This window comes from Dermacentor variabilis, chromosome 4, assembly GCF_050947875.1.
Source record: "Dermacentor variabilis isolate Ectoservices chromosome 4, ASM5094787v1, whole genome shotgun sequence".
Classification (NCBI taxonomy): domain Eukaryota; kingdom Metazoa; phylum Arthropoda; class Arachnida; order Ixodida; family Ixodidae; genus Dermacentor; species Dermacentor variabilis.
Window position 1 is genome coordinate 125164472 of NC_134571.1, and position 18774 is coordinate 125183245.

At 50.3% G+C, this 18774-nt stretch overlaps 1 protein-coding gene across 4 annotated transcripts in view; it reads right to left on the reverse strand.

Annotated features, from left to right (window-relative positions):
* Positions 1 to 18774, reverse strand: part of LOC142579723 (uncharacterized) — a 273149-nt gene that overhangs the window by 41735 nt on the left and 212640 nt on the right. For all 4 annotated transcript variants that reach the window (XM_075690220.1, XM_075690218.1, XM_075690217.1 and 1 more), the window contains exon 2: positions 11391 to 11944. In XM_075690220.1, the coding sequence (XP_075546335.1) occupies positions 11391 to 11944 (554 nt within the window). The remainder of the gene's footprint in view (positions 1 to 11390; positions 11945 to 18774) is intronic.

Below are 18774 nucleotides of genomic sequence, written 5' to 3' on the forward strand. Positions count from 1 at the left end.
TAGTAGAAGTAACAGACACTATTCTTTCCAGCGAGAACATGACACTTTATATTGAGATAACGGGCCCAATAAATCGTGTACACCAAAACACCAAAACCAATTCGGGCAAACTAGTCGATGTTGATGTTGAAGTTTATTGGACCGCAGATTCGACAACAAGAAGTGTCGAATCTACGCTTCAAAAAAAAAAAAACTTTTAAAGAATCGACAAGCGAATTGTCCCACTTAATTTTCGTGTTATAACTTTCTTCTTGTATTTGCGTTTGCAAAAGAAAGCTCCGCCTAAACAACGCCACTTACTGAAGAGCTAGCGAGAATGTTGCGCACACTGCGACGTACAGCCCACGTTGCCGCTCGTACATCTCAGGAAAACTCAAACACGCGAGCCACAAAGAGAACGTATTTGAGGCACCTGACAAGGCGCATTGACGTAGAGGGCACTAAGGTAGCTGAAACACGTAGCATGAAATGTTAGCGCTGTACGGCCGTACTCCTAAGTCTGTTGCGAAGCGGGCAAGTCATATAGTGCGTTCGCTTGGCGTGGCAGATGTGAAGATGTGAATGGAAGCGTTGAGAGGGCAATTTGTTTGGAGATCTATCGTGAAAGGAACAGAGTAGAAGACATGGATGTTAGCCAGAATAAGATGGTATGTTCGCAAAAGAACTGAAGATGATAGAAAAAGAAATACGCTAAAAAGAAAATCACTGCCCAAGCACTCCGTACAGACGGTTAACGAACGAAGCTGAAACGTGGGGCCCGTGCGTTCATTACTGGGTTAATCCTGACGGTTCATTAAATGACGGCTTGGTAAGCTACCAGATCGTGCAGTGCGCAGTTGCTGCTTGCGCTCGGCTGCACGAGCCTGTTCTTGTGTCCGGGCTGCAGCATCAGCACGGTGTAGACGAGCTCGTTCCCAGTTCTGGATACGGCGTTGCTGGTCGAAAGCTGCCTGCTCCTCAGGAGTACGTATGACGCGTGGCCTATACATTTCGGAGCTGGAGAGAAGCTGCAGCGCGCGCGCTCGGCTGCGACGGAGAGCAACGACGTCACTACTGGCGCAGCCAATCGCGCGCCTCTCTTTCTCTTTCTTTTTCGCGCATGTGCATGGGGTTGCGCCGGAGCAGTTTTCGGCGTACAGGCGACGAACGGACGGATGGACGGACAGTAAAAACAACTGCTCATGAGAGTGATGCAGCGCACGACAGTGTTCAGTCTGTCGCTCGGTATACATGTACTCAAGAAGTGCGATCACGTATTCAGCGCGTTCTGTGCTCAGGAGGGTCTGAGCCATGTGTCCGGACAGTCACAAAACTGCGACAGACAAAGTGGATGTGGCAAGATAGCTGTCAGGTGGAACAACCCTGACATGATGTCGCGAAAATGGCGAAAAGGTGAATTGATGACTGAACATTTGGCACGATCGACAGTTGGAAGCACATTTCATCTTTGAAATAAATGGTGCAGGCTGTATATTTTGCATATTGAAGGGTAATTGCGCTAAGCTTGAAATACGCACATTTAAATGTATGAACAGTTTTGTTTCTATGTTACTATCCTGTGTTTATTTGAATGTAGTTTTTTATATACAATGTATGCGTTTGAAACGCATTTATATTACTTTTACCCTCGAAGCACATTATATGATGTACGTTTTTCTTTCTCTCCCTCTTCCTCTTCGCCGTGCTGGGAGCTGCATGACATGGAGGGCGGGATTTTGGCACCTTATGAGGCATTTCTCTGGCTTTTACGCTAATGTCCCTGACAGATATGCATGTATTTGTTGTCAAAATAAACCTCCATTGTAAACGACTCTTAAAAGTTGCTCACCATTTTCTTCGTCTGAGTATCGTGATCGCTGTTTCGTTTGGCAAACCTAATATTAATAACATTCGAACGCTTTTCCCTACAATTTGCATATTATATAGAAGCCCGCTGTCGCGCGATGTGGTGTGGTAATAACTTATCTCAGTAATATTGCTGTCTGTGATCTGCCAAACAGCGATGAAATTAACTATGGGCGCAGTGCCATGCGAAAACCATGGTACCTGTTACCGTCGCGGTGGTCGATTTCCTTTGCCGAGGGGTAACACCGACAGAAAATAACGACACACGAAGACGGCACAATGTCGGCCTTCAGCCATCTTATTTTAGTTCGTTATTTTTCTTTTCTTTTAGTGCCCCTCATAATCCCTTTTTTACGCAAACCACTGTTGCGTTTCGCCTGCGACACGTGGTTTTGCCGGCGCGACTGCGGCGGGGCGGCAGACATTTTGGCCCGATCGTCGTCGCCGCAACACTCATCGCCAGGTGTTTCCAGGCGCGTCTGCGGCGATGCGACCGCCTAGGGATCCTCCTCGCATTCCAGTCATTGTGCCCAAAACAGGCGATGCCAAAGCAGGGATCTCGTTCCAGTCATTGTGCCCGAAACAGGCGATGCCAAAGCAGGGATCTCATTCCAGTTATTGGGCCCGAAACAGGCGATGCCAAAGCAGGGATCTCGTTCCAGTCATTGTGTCCGACCGGCAGCGCCACGACAGGGTGCTACGAGATCGTGCGCAGCGCCACGACAGGGTGCTACGAGATCGTGCGCAGCGCCACGACAGGGTGCTACGAGATCGTGCGCAGCGCCACGACAGTGTGCGTCACCATTAGCCCATTGTACATTCACGTGCTCGTCTTTTGAGGGGTTCCTTCTTGCCCTCAACTGCGAGAGTATAAAAACAGCTGCCCCCGGACGCCAAAAGGGAGGGCTCCGATTTCTTCTGCTGAGTAAAGTGCTCTCCCGTCTCTCTACTTCGGTCAAACCTGACCGCCAACTCTTTGCGATGTTAAAATAAACAAGTTGTTTCGTTGTTACCAGTCGACTCATGCTTTGCCGGGACCTTCGGATGCTTCCAGTTGTACCCCAGGCCGCCAGGCCAACGCTACCCTTGGGGCTTGCGACCCAGGTACAACCACGGGCGTCAGCGCCGAGTTCCCAACAGATCGTACCAGCAGTCCGATCCCAAACATCTGGTTGGCAGCGGTGAGATCGCCTACGACTTCAAACAACGGTCTGCCAGCGGCGAGATCGCGACAACGGAGGCCAGCAGCAAAGAGATGCAGTTGACAGTATGCTGAGCAGCTCAACGACGATCCGGGAGCAGTGCAACGAGCCCTGTGTGACGACTGGTTGCCTGCAGCGGAACGACTGCGCGGAATTCCTGCCTGCGAGGTTTGGTGAGTGCGGGACTTTCTTCTTCTGAGCTTTGCCAGGCTTTTGTTAGTGTCAGAAACAGAGCTGGTAATTGTGGTTGTCGTTGCTGCCGGGTTAGTTTGCGGCAAGACAATAGTAAGCAGTAGAGAAAGCAGCATTCAGAGCAGCCATGGATTTGAAGTCGTTGCGCAAACCGAAATTGTTGGAGCTTGCAAGAGAGTTGGGTCTGGATGTCTCAGACAAACTAAGAAAACCTGAACTGCTAAAGGCTATTCTTGAGTTAGAGGCTGAGGATGACGAGCTGTCGGAATGCCTTGAGACTATTGAAGAGAGGGAGACTGCAAAAGAAAAAGAAGAGCGTGAACGTAAAGAACAGAAAGAGCGAGAGCAACAAGAGCGTGACCGTCAACACGCTTTGGAAATGAAGCGTCTTGAGGTAGAAATGGAACGCGCTCGTAATGGAAGTCAGGCACACGGTGCAGGAGAACGCGTATTGTTCAAAATGACTGACCTGATGCGGCCGTTTAAGCTTGGAGAGGACATTGGTTTGTTCCTGGTTAACTTTGAGCGAACGTGCGAGAAGCAGGGGTTCTCTCGGGAAACGTGGCCACAGCGCTTGCTCACTTTGTTACCCGGCGAGGCGGCCGACGTAGTCGCTCGCTTGGATAGAGAGGAGGCAGAGGATTTCGACAAAGTAAAATCGAGTCTGCTAAAAAAGTACCGGCTGTCTGCGGAGGCGTTCCGTCGGAAGTTTCGGGAAAATGAGCAAGGCAAAAGTGAGTCATATACAGAGTTTGCGTATAGGCTTATGTCGAACATGCAGGAGTGGCTCAAAGAAGAGAAAGCGTTTGGTGACCACGATAAAGTTCTGCAGTGCTTCGGGCTAGAACAGTTTTATAGTCGGTTACCGGAGAACGTGCGATACTGGGTCTTGGATAGGCCAGACGTGAGTACGGTGGCTAGAGCCGCTGAGCTAGCCGAGGAGTTTGTGACGCGTCGAGCTCGCGGAGCTAAGGACGGTCAAAAGGGTGAATTTGGCTCCAAGTCTGAGAGGCCAAGGTTCACGCCCATGAGATTTAAGGGGGACACGCGTAGTGAGGATGCGAGTGAAAGCAATCCGACCAAACGTAAAGAGACGGCAGCCGAAGCCGAACGCAGAAAGCGGTTCGAGATGAGGCGAGCGGGCGTTTGTTATACGTGCCAGAAGCCGGGTCACTTTTCGGCGCAGTGTCCGGAAACAACACCAAAAGTTGTGTTTTTTTCAATAGGCAGCACGGACGAGAACATGAAGCTTCTCGAGCCTTACATGCGAGACCTCCTCGTGAACGGGAAAGAGTGCCGAGTGCTTCGCGATTCCGCAGCTACGATGGATGTAGTTCACCCGTCTTACGTAGAACCCCATATGTTCACGGGCGAGTGCGCATGGATCAAGCAAGCCGTGGAAGCTCATAGCGTGTGTCTGCCGGTAGCAAAAGTGCTTATTGAAGGACCTTTCGGAGCGCTTGAGACGGAGGCGGCAGTGTCATCTATGCTGCCACCCCAGTACCCGTACCTATTTTCAAACAGGTCCGATCACCTCCTGCGCGAGAAGGGGCTTTTGTTTGGTGAAGCTAGTGTTCAGGCCTTAACCAGATCGAAGGTTCGGGAGCTCGCTGCAAAGGCGGTAGTTGCGGGGCCGACGTTATCAAACAACGAAAAAGGGTCAGAGGCGCAGCAAGCTGATATTCAGAGCACGCCCGAACTGAATAAACTTGAGTCTGTAACGTTAAAGGCGCCAGATACTGGAGAGGAAACGCCCGACGCGGGAAAGTTAGAAGAGCTATCTACTGATTTGCTCATCGCGCCTACGTCAGACGGACTTGATAGGTTGCTAAAAGTCAGCCGGACGGCTTTGATAGCCGAGCAAAAAAAGGATGGCAGCCTGGAAAACGTGCGCTGCAATGTCAAAGAAGGTATCGCCAGGAAAACTGCGCGTTTTGTGGAAAGAGGTGGAGTCCTGTACCGGAAGTATCTAGACCGCCGAGGAGTGGAGTTCGATCAGCTGGTCGTGCCTCAATGCTATCGTCAGGATCTGTTGCGCTTGTCACACGGGGGTTCGTGGTCCGGACACCTATATATATAGGAGTTAAGAAAACTAAGGACCGTCTCTTGCAAGAGTACTATTGGCCAGGGTGTTTTCGGGACGCAGACCATTTCGTGAGGACATGTGACACTTGTCAGCGGGTGGGCAAACCAGGGGACAAATCGAGGGCGCCGTTGAAATTGGTACCTATCATTACGGAGCCGTTTAGACGGCTCGTTATTGATACTGTGGGACCTCTGCCGGTAACAGCCACGGGGTACAGACACATTTTGACTGTGATCTGCCCAGCGACAAAGTTCCCTGAAGCAGTGCCGCTTAAAGAACTCAGCTCAGTTGAGATAGTTAATGCACTACTGTCCATATTTGCGCGAGTTGGTTTTCCTGCAGAAATTCAATCAGATCAGGGCACAGTGTTTACTAGCGCTTTGACGACAACTTTTCTCGAAAGGTGTGGGGTAAAGCTGTTACACAGCTCAGTGTACCACCCACAGTCGAATTCCGTTGAGAAGCTCCACTCCGTCATGAAACGCGTGTTGAGAGCGTTGTGTTTTGAACATCGAACTGACTGGGAGCTGTGTCTGCCTGGGGTGATGTTTGCTTTAAGGACCGCGCCGCATGCGGCTACGGGGTTTTCGCCAGCTGAACTGGTGTACGGTCGCTCGCTTCGATCTCCACTTCGCATGCTTCGAGAATCATGGGAAGGTAGGGGCGACGACCCAGTCGTGGTGGAGTACGTACTTAAGCTCCTCGAACGCTTAAGAAGGGCACAGGAGTTGTCAGGTGAAGCAATGGCAAAGGCCCAGCAGAGGGCCAAGGTTTATTATGATCGGACAGCCAGGGCCCGTCGTTTTGAGGTTGGCGATGAGGTCATGATATTGCGCACATCGCTAAACAACAAACTAGACGTGCAGTGGGAGGGCCCAGCACGAATTGTTCAGAAACTGTCGGACGTTAACTACGTGGTAAGTCTGCCAGGAAAGCGGAAAGCACAGCAAGTTTACCACTGTAATCTGCTCAAACCTTATAGACAAAGGGAAGCAGTGGTGTGCATGATGGTAAACGTTCCTGAAGAGCTTCCGGTCGAGCTTCCGGGTCTAGGCTCAGTGACGAACAGGGAAGACACCGGTCAAGTCATTAGTGACCTTATCAGTAAAGCACCGCTGTCGCCCGAGCAGAAAACCGAACTACACCAGCTATTACAAGAGTTTCAAGGTCTGTTCTCTGAGAGGCCTGGTAGGACTTCTGTACTTACTCATGATATAGAACTTACCTCCCCAGAGCCAGTACGATCCAAGGCGTATCGGGTGTCACCCCGCCAGAGCGATATTACGGAGGCGGAGGTAAAGAAAATGCTACGGCTCGGTGTTATTGAGGCAGGTGAGAGTGATTATACCTCCCCTTTGATTTTAGTTGAGGTACCGGGCAAGGAACCTCGTCCTTGCGTCGACTACCGCAGGCTTAATTCCATCACTAAGGATCAAATTTATCCGATCCCTAACATCGAGGAGCGCCTTGAGAAAGTTAGTAGCGCTCAGTTTATTTCCACCCTAGATCTTGTCAGGGGTTATTGGCAGGTTCCACTTACAGAAGAGGCTAGTAGGTATGCGGCGTTCATTTCACCAATGGGAACATTCCGTCCTAAAGTGTTGAGTTTTGGTTTGAAGAACGCGCCATACTGTTTTTCAAGTCTCATGGATAAAGTGTTGCGGGGACAGCAAGAATTCGCTTTACCGTATCTAGACGACGTAGCGATATTCTCCGCATCCTGGTCTGAGCATATGGCACACTTGCGGGCAGTGCTAACCCGCCTGCGCGAAGCGGGCTTGACAGTCAAGGCTCCTAAGTGCCAGTTAGCACAGGCCGAGGTTGTCTACCTCGGTCACGTGATTGGTCAGGGTCGTCGCCGCCCCTCTGAAATAAAAGTGGCCGCTGTGCGAGACTTTCCGCAACCGCGCACCAAGACCGATATTCGGTCGTTCTTGGGTGTCGCCGGCTACTATCAGAGGTACATCCCTAGGTACTCTGATATCGCGGCTCCCCTGACGGATGCTCTAAGAAAGACAGAGCCTCAAACAGTCGTCTGGGACGAGACCAAGGAAAGAGCTTTTAGCGCCCTAAAGAGTGCCCTAACAAGCCAGCCTGTGCTACGATCGCCAGACTATACAAAAGGGTTCATTGTTCAGTGCGATGCTAGTGAGCGAGGCATGGGCGTTGTACTGTGCCAACGGGAAAATGGAGAAGTAGAACACCCCGTCCTGTATGCTAGTCGTAAGCTGACCAGTCGTGAGCAGGCGTATAGCGCCACCGAGAAAGAGTGTGCGTGTCTCGTGTGGGCCGTTCAGAAATTGTCATGCTATCTAGCCGGCTCGAGGTTTATCATTGAGACGGATCACTGCCCTCTCCAATGGCTGCAGACCATCTCTCCCAAAAATGGCCGCCTCCTGCGCTGGAGCCTCGCTTTACAACAATATTCCTTTGAGGTGCGTTACAAAAAGGGGAGTCTCAACGGTAACGCCGATGGCTTAAGTCGAAGCCCCTAACGTAGGAATCAGCCTCAAAATTGTTTGTTACTGATGTTTTTCTTCCTGAGGCAGGATTTTTTTTTAACATATTGCTTTTGTTTAGTGTTTCAAAGTGATGATATGCTTTCTAGTGCAATTTTTCAATTTGTGGACGCGTTCTGAGTGATGCTAGACTACTGTAAGGAACTAGGCAGTGGTATAAAAAGGGGAAAGAGCCTGGCAGGGCTTAGTGAGGGTTGTGCCGTGCTTGCTGACTGAGCGGTTGAGTTTCAGCGTAGTTCTAACGCTTGCCGGGAACGAGAACAAAAATGTGAACTCTCCCGAAGTCACTTTGCAGTGTCCCGTGCGAACCTGAACGAGAGAACGAGGCCTTCTCTGTGCGCTGCGCTCAAGAAACGTCAAGGGACGCCCGACTTCGGTTATGAGCATCATCGAGCGACATCCCTCCGGACAGCGGATGCAGTCCCCTGTCCATCGGGATCTCCTTCCCCCGGCGGGGCGGTCTGTTGCGTTTCGCCTGCGACACGTGGTTTTGCCGGCGCGACTGCGGCGGGGCGGCAGACATTTTGGCCCGATCGTCGTCGCCGCAACACTCATCGCCAGGTGTTTCCAGGCGCGTCTGCGGCGATGCGACCGCCTAGGGATCCTCCTCGCATTCCAGTCATTGTGCCCAAAACAGGCGATGCCAAAGCAGGGATCTCGTTCCAGTCATTGTGCCCGAAACAGGCGATGCCAAAGCAGGGATCTCATTCCAGTTATTGGGCCCGAAACAGGCGATGCCAAAGCAGGGATCTCGTTCCAGTCATTGTGTCCGACCGGCAGCGCCACGACAGGGTGCTACGAGATCGTGCGCAGCGCCACGACAGGGTGCTACGAGATCGTGCGCAGCGCCACGACAGGGTGCTACGAGATCGTGCGCAGCGCCACGACAGTGTGCGTCACCATTAGCCCATTGTACATTCACGTGCTCGTCTTTTGAGGGGTTCCTTCTTGCCCTCAACTGCGAGAGTATAAAAACAGCTGCCCCCGGACGCCAAAAGGGAGGGCTCCGATTTCTTCTGCTGAGTAAAGTGCTCTCCCGTCTCTCTACTTCGGTCAAACCTGACCGCCAACTCTTTGCGATGTTAAAATAAACAAGTTGTTTCGTTGTTACCAGTCGACTCATGCTTTGCCGGGACCTTCGGATGCTTCCAGTTGTACCCCAGGCCGCCAGGCCAACGCTACCCTTGGGGCTTGCGACCCAGGTACAACCACGGGCGTCAGCGCCGAGTTCCCAACAGATCGTACCAGCAGTCCGATCCCAAACACCACGTAATTTCTAGCAGGTACATGTTCCCACAGTCGATACGTTCCACTGTAGTGCCGAAGACGGCAAATGGACAATTCGCCTTTGCGTCCAAGTAACTTTCGCTGGTCTTATTTACGTCGTTAGGCATCATCTCACGGTACTCTTACTTTTTTTGTTCGATACGTATGCGTCCGCACAATGCGAGACGAACGCGGCAATCACCGTAAAAGCAGTATAAAAGATCGGGACAGCCCCCAAGAATACGCCGAACTGATTGTTTCCTTTGCGACGTCGAAACGAATACGCAGAAGCGGCAGGAAAGAAAGAACGAAAGAAAGAAAGGGAACGGTATATTCGCCCCCGCTCTCGCTGCTTCTCCCTTTCAGAACAACGCGCGAATACGACGAGCTCGGCTCGGAACCCCTTCGGGAGAGCCATGCGACCACGGCCACGACAACAATAACAGCCGCGGCCGCAGCGGGCGAGGAATGGCCGCGGCTGCTCGCACGAGGAACAAGGTAGTGCCGCGGTCCATCGGCGTGCATCGCGAATCTGTCAAGCGAGCGTGCCAAGTCGGCGAAGCGTGCAGCGTGGACATTTTACTTCACTGCTCACGTCACAACGACCTCAGCGGGAGAGGAGGGAGGACCAGACATCCCGCGCTGGATGAGACAACGTGACGGGGTGGCGGAGGGGGGGCGAAAAAATAAATGTGGATAAGCAGCGAACAGGGCGAGCTCTGCCAGAAAAGCGGTGTGCGATTGCAGTCGCCGCTGCGAAAAAAAGAAACAAAAGAAAAATGGAAGGGAAGAGCCAGTCGAACGTTGGCGGCCTTGGCTCCCTTGCAACTGAAAACGGCCGGCGAAGGTGGTGGCGCGCGACGGGATCAAGCGTACCGCCCCCTTTCGTGCTTCGCACCTTGCAGAACTCTCATTGCACGCGAGGCCAGAATGATGCCGTTCGTGGAGTGCGCCGTTACTGCGAGCAAAGTGCGAGCTCGACCGACGCGCCGCCTTCGCGACAACGTCGGTGGACTTCTTTTTTTTTTTTTGTGCAGGGTGTAGTAGACAACCTCTCGCAGCGGTATGGCCCATCATTACGAGACAAGAGAGTAGACATTTATACGATTGCGTGACGCAGCATGACGACAGAGCTTTGAGTAGTTCCCAGTGCTTCGACACGAACTGGGAGGCCCTTGAATTTGTTTTTTCGCAGTAGGCCAAGTGTTGCTGTGCTGCGAGCAATAGCGTGCTTGATGGGACAAAGATTCAAAGCTTTCGAAACATTGAGGCTTGCGTTGTGGCTAGTTGGAATAGCGTTGTTGTGAAACAGCGCGGCGTAATTTTAGTATACGATTCGTTTCCATTTTGTCTTGTTTTCTATTCTAAATCTACGCAGATCTGTTTCGCACCAACGCTTTAGAATAGGCTTGCTGCAATGGCAATGCTGTCGTTACCAGTGTACTTCCCGCATGATTGGCTGTAGTGCCGTTCATTTGGAATGAGTTACATCAGCGTTTGCAGCGTTTGCATCGGATGTCACGTTGCAAAAGAGTCCGTTACGTCAGAACACAGACGTTTCCTTAGGTCGTTGAAGTTATGTTGGACCACTGCTTTAACGGTTTAATCACAGGCTTTGTTGATATCACGAGGATCACAAGAAGCATTTCGCACTTGTGGAGCTGTGTCCACATTGACTAATATCTACCTCACTATATTTGTAAACGCTGTCAAGGAAAGCGGTTCCCACCTTGACAAAGACAAATCCCCTTGTCGAAACGTTGGCTATAGTGACATCACTGGTTCCACCATTGTCTATCAATTTAACTCTCCATATTCCTGCGTGCCCCTGCTTTGTTCAATGGTAAGCCAACGTTATATCCTGTGTTATCCTGATTTCGTACAATTCTTGATGTGCTAGCTCTAGCCAAGCATCGACCAATGCTCCCAAGTCAAGATTTGAAAGCAAGAGAGCGCTAGTGAAGGAAATGCAGGAAGATCAATCAAACGCACGTCCGATTTGCTGTCCTATGCATGGAGAAGTAGGCCTCTTTTCAAGATCAATCACGTTGGCAAAAGTACTTCGACCGTGTCTACATATACCTCAAAGTCACAACAAGCCCAGAAAGCGATACGCGCTTTACTGAAGTTCCTGAGGCCTTTAAACCTCAGTGAACGACTGTTGTTTCGACGGTGCGCCTCCAGACGCAGTGGTACCCTCGGTGTTTTCTCTAGTTTCTCTCTTTTCCGGCACCGCCCAAAAGTCGCCGTCTGCACGTAGCCGGCGCGTGTCGCACTCACCGGAGGAACTTTTTGTGCGTGTTGACGGGAATGAAATACTCCTCGAACATCTTGGTGCCGGCGTCTCCGGCGGCCGCCGTGCTGCTGCTCGTCAGGGGACTAGAGACCGGCCGCACGCTCTCGGAGCCGCCGTTGGCCAGCCCTCCCATCAGGGCCTCCTGCGCCTTGGCCGAGTCCGCGAACACGTCCAGCGCGACCACGTCGCCGTTGCGGTGCTGCAGGGACTTGCGCGTGCGCGCCGTGTCGTAGTTGATGACCGCGTCGTCCGGAATCTGGATCCGGTGGTGGTTGAGGATCTTGCCGTTCGGCTGCTGCTGCTGCTGCTGGTTGACGGCGTTCTTCTCTTCCTCGAGGCTCTTCTGCTGACTGCTCCTGCGCAGGTTGTTGCGCTCGTCCTCTTCCTCGCCGTGGCCGAAGGCCGGGTTCACGACCCCGTCGTGCGCTGCTGCCGGCGGAGCGCCGACGGTCAACGTGTTGTCCGTTAGCGACTCCATCGCGTCTTCGGACGAAGCGGACAGGTCGTTAGTCAGCTGCTGATCGTCATGACGCATCTCCTGCGGGAAAGAAAGGGAGAGAAAGAAAAGAAAACAAGGTTTGAGACGCTCAAGTGGAACTAGCCAGAGAAGCGGACGCATTCAAAAGACACACATGTGCAGCTGTCGCACGAAGCTTATAAAAGTCGCTGTGCGAGATACGACTGTTGCAGAGCTCCGCGGAGTGATTCTTCAGAAGATCTGGCGCTGGGAAACCCATCGTAGTGAGCAAAAATGTTCCTCTCGATCGCTAGAGCTTCGGAATACGGAAGATACCGTAGGAACACCAGCACACGTACGGCCCATTGGCAGCTGCTGTCGTGACAGCAATGGCTTCAGAAATTTCGCATAAACTGTATGCCTTTGCCACATATGTTGCTCGACTTCCATGTAAGCGCAACTGGAGCTCAGTTTTACATTATCCCACAGAATACCTAAACAGGGAAACTTGTAGGCGAATCGTTGTGTAAGCGTCAATACTACTAAGTTCTATTTTAGCCTTTCGAACTGATCAATCTACTCAAACGAGCTATTATTGCGCTGGGTTGTAGTTTTACGGAAGTAGTATACTGGCCATGTGCACGGACGAAAATGGCCTCAGCTTTTTCCTAATGCGGAAGCTTGACATGGCAAAATTCCTGATAAAGGAATGTTTTAATCGTGCCTGCAAGAAGAAGCGCGAGCGTATGGGGTTGTTGACTGTGTGTGAGCACTGCAAAGTTCAAGTACTATAGCGATTGAGCTTAGGTAACCCTTGCCCCCTTTTTTTACAGAACACATAAAACTTGCATGCAGAATCTGACGGCGTTCAATTACCGAAGCAAGAGACACTTTCAAATTAGGTGAAATATTATTTAGTTCGTCATTGGTGTAAATTAAAAAGTAGTGACAGGCAACATCTTGGTGAGAATTCAGGCTGTCAGATTTCTAAATGTTTAACTAAATGGAAGCAATAATGATCAAGTACACTTTTCGTTTACAAGAGCTACTTACCTAATGCCATGTCATTATTTACGGGAGAACATCTACAAATACAGCCGTGCGAAGCTGCTGATCACAACCAAGGCAATCATCTATCCGAACTGTTGGTTCTTTTCAAACACTCTGTAGTGGACGACTCGTGGCAAGGTAGGCACGATTTTACGAAATCTTAGAAGAAAGAACGTGATCCTCTTTGAGGCGGCGGAGATGCTAGGAACGCATTCCATTTCACTTGCAATCCAACCAAACCACGAGCAAGGTCTTCACCACATCAGAGAAACGACAGCAAACTCTGGATGCCAAGGCAATGGATGTCGAAGCAATGAAGCGAACAACATTCTCGGACACGAAGACGTGTAATATATAGCATCCCGCGCGAAAACTGGGGCGCTTACGAAGACGTCACAGCGACGTCATCGACGTGTCCGCGACTCAGTATACACTACTGGAGCAGACGACGCCACGCTCTTGGGTAATTGAGCTGTCTTTCCTTGTTTCCTCTCTTCGGTCAAAAACCCTGACGTCACCTCTGTTTCTAGGCCGCAGTTAACTACTACATGGGTCAACGCGACGGCTCTCTGTCATTTGTGGTAACCGGTGTGTTAGCAGGCCCTGCTCAGTGGTCCGCTCTGCGTTCCTGGATTATCAGGAGGGAGTAGCTCGAAGAAGAGCGAAAGATAACTGTTGCGTAAGTTGCTGAAAGAAGCTGCTTCTCTGCTTTTGCTTGTTAATGTTTCTATTATTGGGACTGCCACAGACAATCAGAGCCAATGGCATACAATTAGCAACGAGAAATGTATGACGCAATTTGAGCCTCGATGGCACAGAATGGTTGGAGGCGAGGCGGGTGCAATTTTTTATGTTCGGTTTTCGAAACATTATACCTTCTTTTCTTTCTTTTCTTTTTTGAAGCATTCATTTCCTGGTATTAAGCATCTTACTCGCTGACCGACCTTAGCGGTGCTGACATTTAGAAAAAAACGTTTTAGCTATCACGAATTGTGGCTTATGCAGCAAATTTATTGAGACGATGGGTTATTGACTACGGCATGGATTTTGCCACTACATATGGTTTTACCGCCACATATGGTTTTCAGTGTTGATATAACCCGCCAGTCTATATCGTGTAATGATTATCGCAAATACTGTACAGTGAAGCACGTAATTAGAAATTGTAGCGTGTAGTTGAGCTGTAAAGTCGATAGCTGAGCGAGTTGGTATGCGTTCATGCTGAACACTGAGGGAGTGGGGTAGGGGTCATCGCACAAAGATTAAGCACTTCAATTTCTTTGTGTTGCCCCCTTCAGTATACAGTTGAGCTGCGCTTGTACCCAAAGTAGACCGCAACATCTCAAGAGTCTTACTGCAATGGATGTTGCAGTGAAGTTTCCGCTCTGTCTGTCTCTCTCGCCCCCTTTCACTTTCTTTTTTAGAATGAACAAAGCGAAACCAAGCAACCTTGGTACTCAACAGTCATTTTCATCCCAACAAAGAAGCTGAAGTAAGGCAGGTGACGGATGACGTACAAGGGCAGGTGGCGTAACGACCGCATCAAAGTCACCTCGGCAATGCGAGCGCACATCACAAGACAGGGTCAGGTTACAAGTACGCGATAGAACTCTGTATGGTCACGTGGGGAAAGCTGCCTCATAAGATTATGGCTGCATTTTTCAGTGCAAGGAAGACAGCAACAAAACAGACAGAGAGAGAGAAAGCATAAGCAGGAGCTACGGGATAAACAAGGTATCCACGTACATAGGCAACTAGCAGGTTTCACAAGAGCATTCTAGAAAGCGTTCCACCCTTTCTGAGCGGCAGCTCTTAAACTGTCGAATACTTAAGCCTTATCGGAACTCTCCGCAACTCCTGTGTCAGCGAAAAAGATTAACTACAGCGAGAAATTCCAAGAACAGCCGCCACACGGTGCTGCGGGCTTCATAGAGGGGACGCACCCTCAACTTTTCTGTAGTAAATATTCACTTCTCACGGTCCACTCGGACGTTCAACTGCAGTGAGCAAAGTGTCCCGCTCAACAAGCGCCCTCTCCCCCCCCCCCCCCCCCCATCTCCCGATCCCTTCAGCGCCCTCTTCTAAACTTTCAGCGTCCGCTTCCACAAAGCCAGTTTCCAGAAGTATTTACACATAGGAGAACAAAGCCTGGCACGCAGCAGTCATTGGAATCCCTTTCCAAACGAAGTTGAAAAGGACCCACACTTTCTGGGAACATCCATGGCAGGCAGCGACCGCAAGACAACGCAGCTACGCGCATTTCTACTCGCGTAAAATAACGTAAAAAAAAAAAACAAGGGAAAAGGGCCGTGTCTTTTATCGCGAGGACTGTGCGCCGGCTTTCAAAGGGTGAAGTCGACGTCTTCGTAGTTCCGGCGCAGCCTCCTTTGATGCTGGCGTGATTGCTCGACGAATCCGCGCCTTCTCTCCCCCCCCCCCCCCCGAACAGAATCGTACCTGACAAGGGCACAGCAGCAGCACGCTGCCGCTTCACCAAACGCACGGCAGAGATAGCTCCATCAGCGGGGCGCCCAGCGCATTGCACATACAAATGGTACATGTTGTGTACACGCACACACACACACACAGTGTCGGGCGCATTGTGACCCGTACGTGGCCCCCGAGGTGGTTTTTCCAGACGGGGCCATGCCCTTCTCGGCAAACAGGCGCCGCCGTAAGGCAGCGCGCTCTCAAGAGGCGAACGAGAAAGGCTGCATGCGGTGGCGGAGGCAGGGTTCTCTGTCGAGGGTTGTTGGCTGCTCGTTTTCTCCAAGTGCCGCATCCGCATGAGTGTAAGACACAAGGCGCGCTTCTCGTTGTAACAGGGGTTGCGGGACGAACTTTGGAAAGCTTTCGCAAGTACCGAACTGATTTCTGTGGACTGCCTGCTTTCGCTAGTAGTTTTCATATGTTCGCTGTCACTATAGTGACTAGCATTCGTTCTTGCGGACCAATCGAGCGTAAGAACTGCTTTGCGAATGTGGGCCCAGGCTTTTATGACGTGGACGTAAGCGAAGTTTTCGTAGAAGAATGCAGAGTTAATGTTTTTGATTCTTTATTTATTGTCTTGCGGCGCAGCGAATCGAACAACCTGTTGGTGCAAGTGTTAAGACAAGGCGAAATGACGCTAAATTAATTCCGTAAGCGAACGCTGCTATTTTTTGTACAAAAAAGGAGAAGTAAAGCAGCCGGCGCTACCCATTATGTCGTCCTGTTCTTACACGCGTTTGACAAAAAGAAAACGTTGCGCGTTTCTCCAGTTCGCTTACAAGAATCGATGAAAGCATTCGTCTTATGTCTACTTCGATATACTTCTTGTGTTGCTTTCTCAGTGGCTATGGTGTTGGGCTGCTGGGCACGAGGTCGCGGGATCGAATCCCGGCCACGGCGGCCGCATTTCGATGGGGGCGAAATGCGAAAACACCCGTGTACTTAGATTTAGGTGCACGTTAAAGAACCCCAGGTGGTCGAAATTTCCGGAGCCCTCCACTACGGTGTGCCTCATAACCAGAAAGTGGTTTTGGCACGTAAAACCCCAGAATTTCTTTTTCTTGTGTTGCTTTAACCTTCCTTGGAAGCGAAATAATAATAATAATAATAATAATAATAATAATAATAATAATAATAATAAAGAAAAAAAGACCTATAAAGGCTGGAAGAACAGGGCCTAGCCTGCTGAGCAGTCGGCATACATGGTGAGAACAGCATCGTTTCGGAATCCTGTATGACACTCAATCCATGCCTTACGCATGTTCATTACGCACGGTCATGCCTACGCTTAACTATTCCTATCGGCTAAGGAGTCATGTAACTGCCACTGTGCTGCGAACGACTTGCGAGATGGATCATAACTAACATCAATGCATTGCGACAGCATATCAACTGCCAATGTAAATTGTGCTTTATCATTGTTCATTAAGATATCACGAAAACCAAGCAATACATCGCAGGCACCGTTAGAGTTATCGTTAACTAAAATAACAGCGCGACTGCTCACGTAAAAGTCGCCTCTGTAAAACTTGCAGGACTTTTGTTACGAGCGCATATTTGAAAGGGTCATCGTTTCTAGGATTTAATAAAAATAATGTCGCAAATATGAATAGAACAGTCAGAGAAAAAAATGGCTACAGAACTAATCTCCCAATGACTGTCGACGGTAGTGCGAATAGCGATCGAGCAATGTAGCGACATCCCCGAAGTCACATTTATTTAACACGCGTAGTGGTAATTCTGAGACTTTCATTGTTTCGGCTAGATGCCGCATACTTTGATATCGTCCCACTTTACAATGACACTAACTTGCCAAGGTCGCCTGTGAGCGTCGAGGCTTGACGATGACTGTATGACGCCGACGCCGTGACGATGGAATGAAGAAGAAGAAATGATATCAATGGAAAGACATAGGTGCATAACGACAAGGGCATGACGAAAATTAACTGTGAATTTTTAAATTACGACTACGGTATAACGAGGCCGACGACATAGGATAGCGAGATGATCAAGACTGTGTGTCGACGATGGTATGACGTCGACCGGATGAAGTGGGAATGGCAACGATGGCACTACGAATAGGGTATGACGACGATAGTAGGACAGCGGACGCACGATAGCTTCTGTGAGACGAGGATGGCATGGCAACGGTGGCATAATAATCACGATTGAATGACGACAGCATGATTACGATAGAATGAAGAACAAGGAATGACGTCGATGCATTGATGGTATGCAGATGGTATGACGACGACGGCATCACAAGAGCCAGATGTCGAAGTTTCAATCATGACAATGGAACAACCGCGACAGCAACCCGACGACGCTAAGACGGCTACTGTATGACGACGTTTCAGTGACGATGATGGCATGGCAGCGGCGTGAGGGGTAGAGGGCGCGACGATGACGGCATGACGAGAGTAATATCGCGATGCTGGAATGACGACAATGGAACGACCACGATGGCATCACGGCCAGACAGACAGACAGACAGACAGACAGACAGACAGACAGACAGACAGACAGACAGACAGACAGACAGACAGACAGACAGACAGACAGACAGACAGACAGACAGACAGACAGACAGACAGACAGACAGACAGACAGACAGACAGACAGACAGACAGACAGACAGACAGACAGACAGACAGACAGACAGACAGACAGACAGACAGACAGACAGACAGACAGACAGACAGACAGACAGACAGACAGACAGACAGACAGACAGACAGACAGACAGACAGACAGACAGACAGACAGACAGACAGACAGACAGACAGACAGACAGACAGACAGACAGACAGACAGACAGACAGACAGACAGACAGACAGACAGACAGACAGACAGACAGACAGACAGACAGACAGACAGACAGACAGACAGACAGACAGACAGACAGACAGACAGACAGACAGACAGACAGACAGACAGACAGACAGACAGACAGACAGACAGACAGACAGACAGACAGACAGACAGACAGACAGACAGACAGACAGACAGACAGACAGACAGACAGACAGACAGACAGACAGACAGACAGACAGACAGACAGACAGACAGACAGACAGACAGACAGACAGACAGACAGACAGACAGACAGACAGACAGACAGACAGACAGACAGACAGACAGACAGACAGACAGACAGACAGACAGACAGACAGACAGACAGACAGACAGACAGACAGACAGACAGACAGACAGACAGACAGACAGACAGACAGACAGACAGACAGACAGACAGACAGACAGACAGACAGACAGACAGACAGACAGACAGACAGACAGACAGACAGACAGACAGACAGACAGACAGACAGACAGACAGACAGACAGACAGACAGACAGACAGACAGACAGA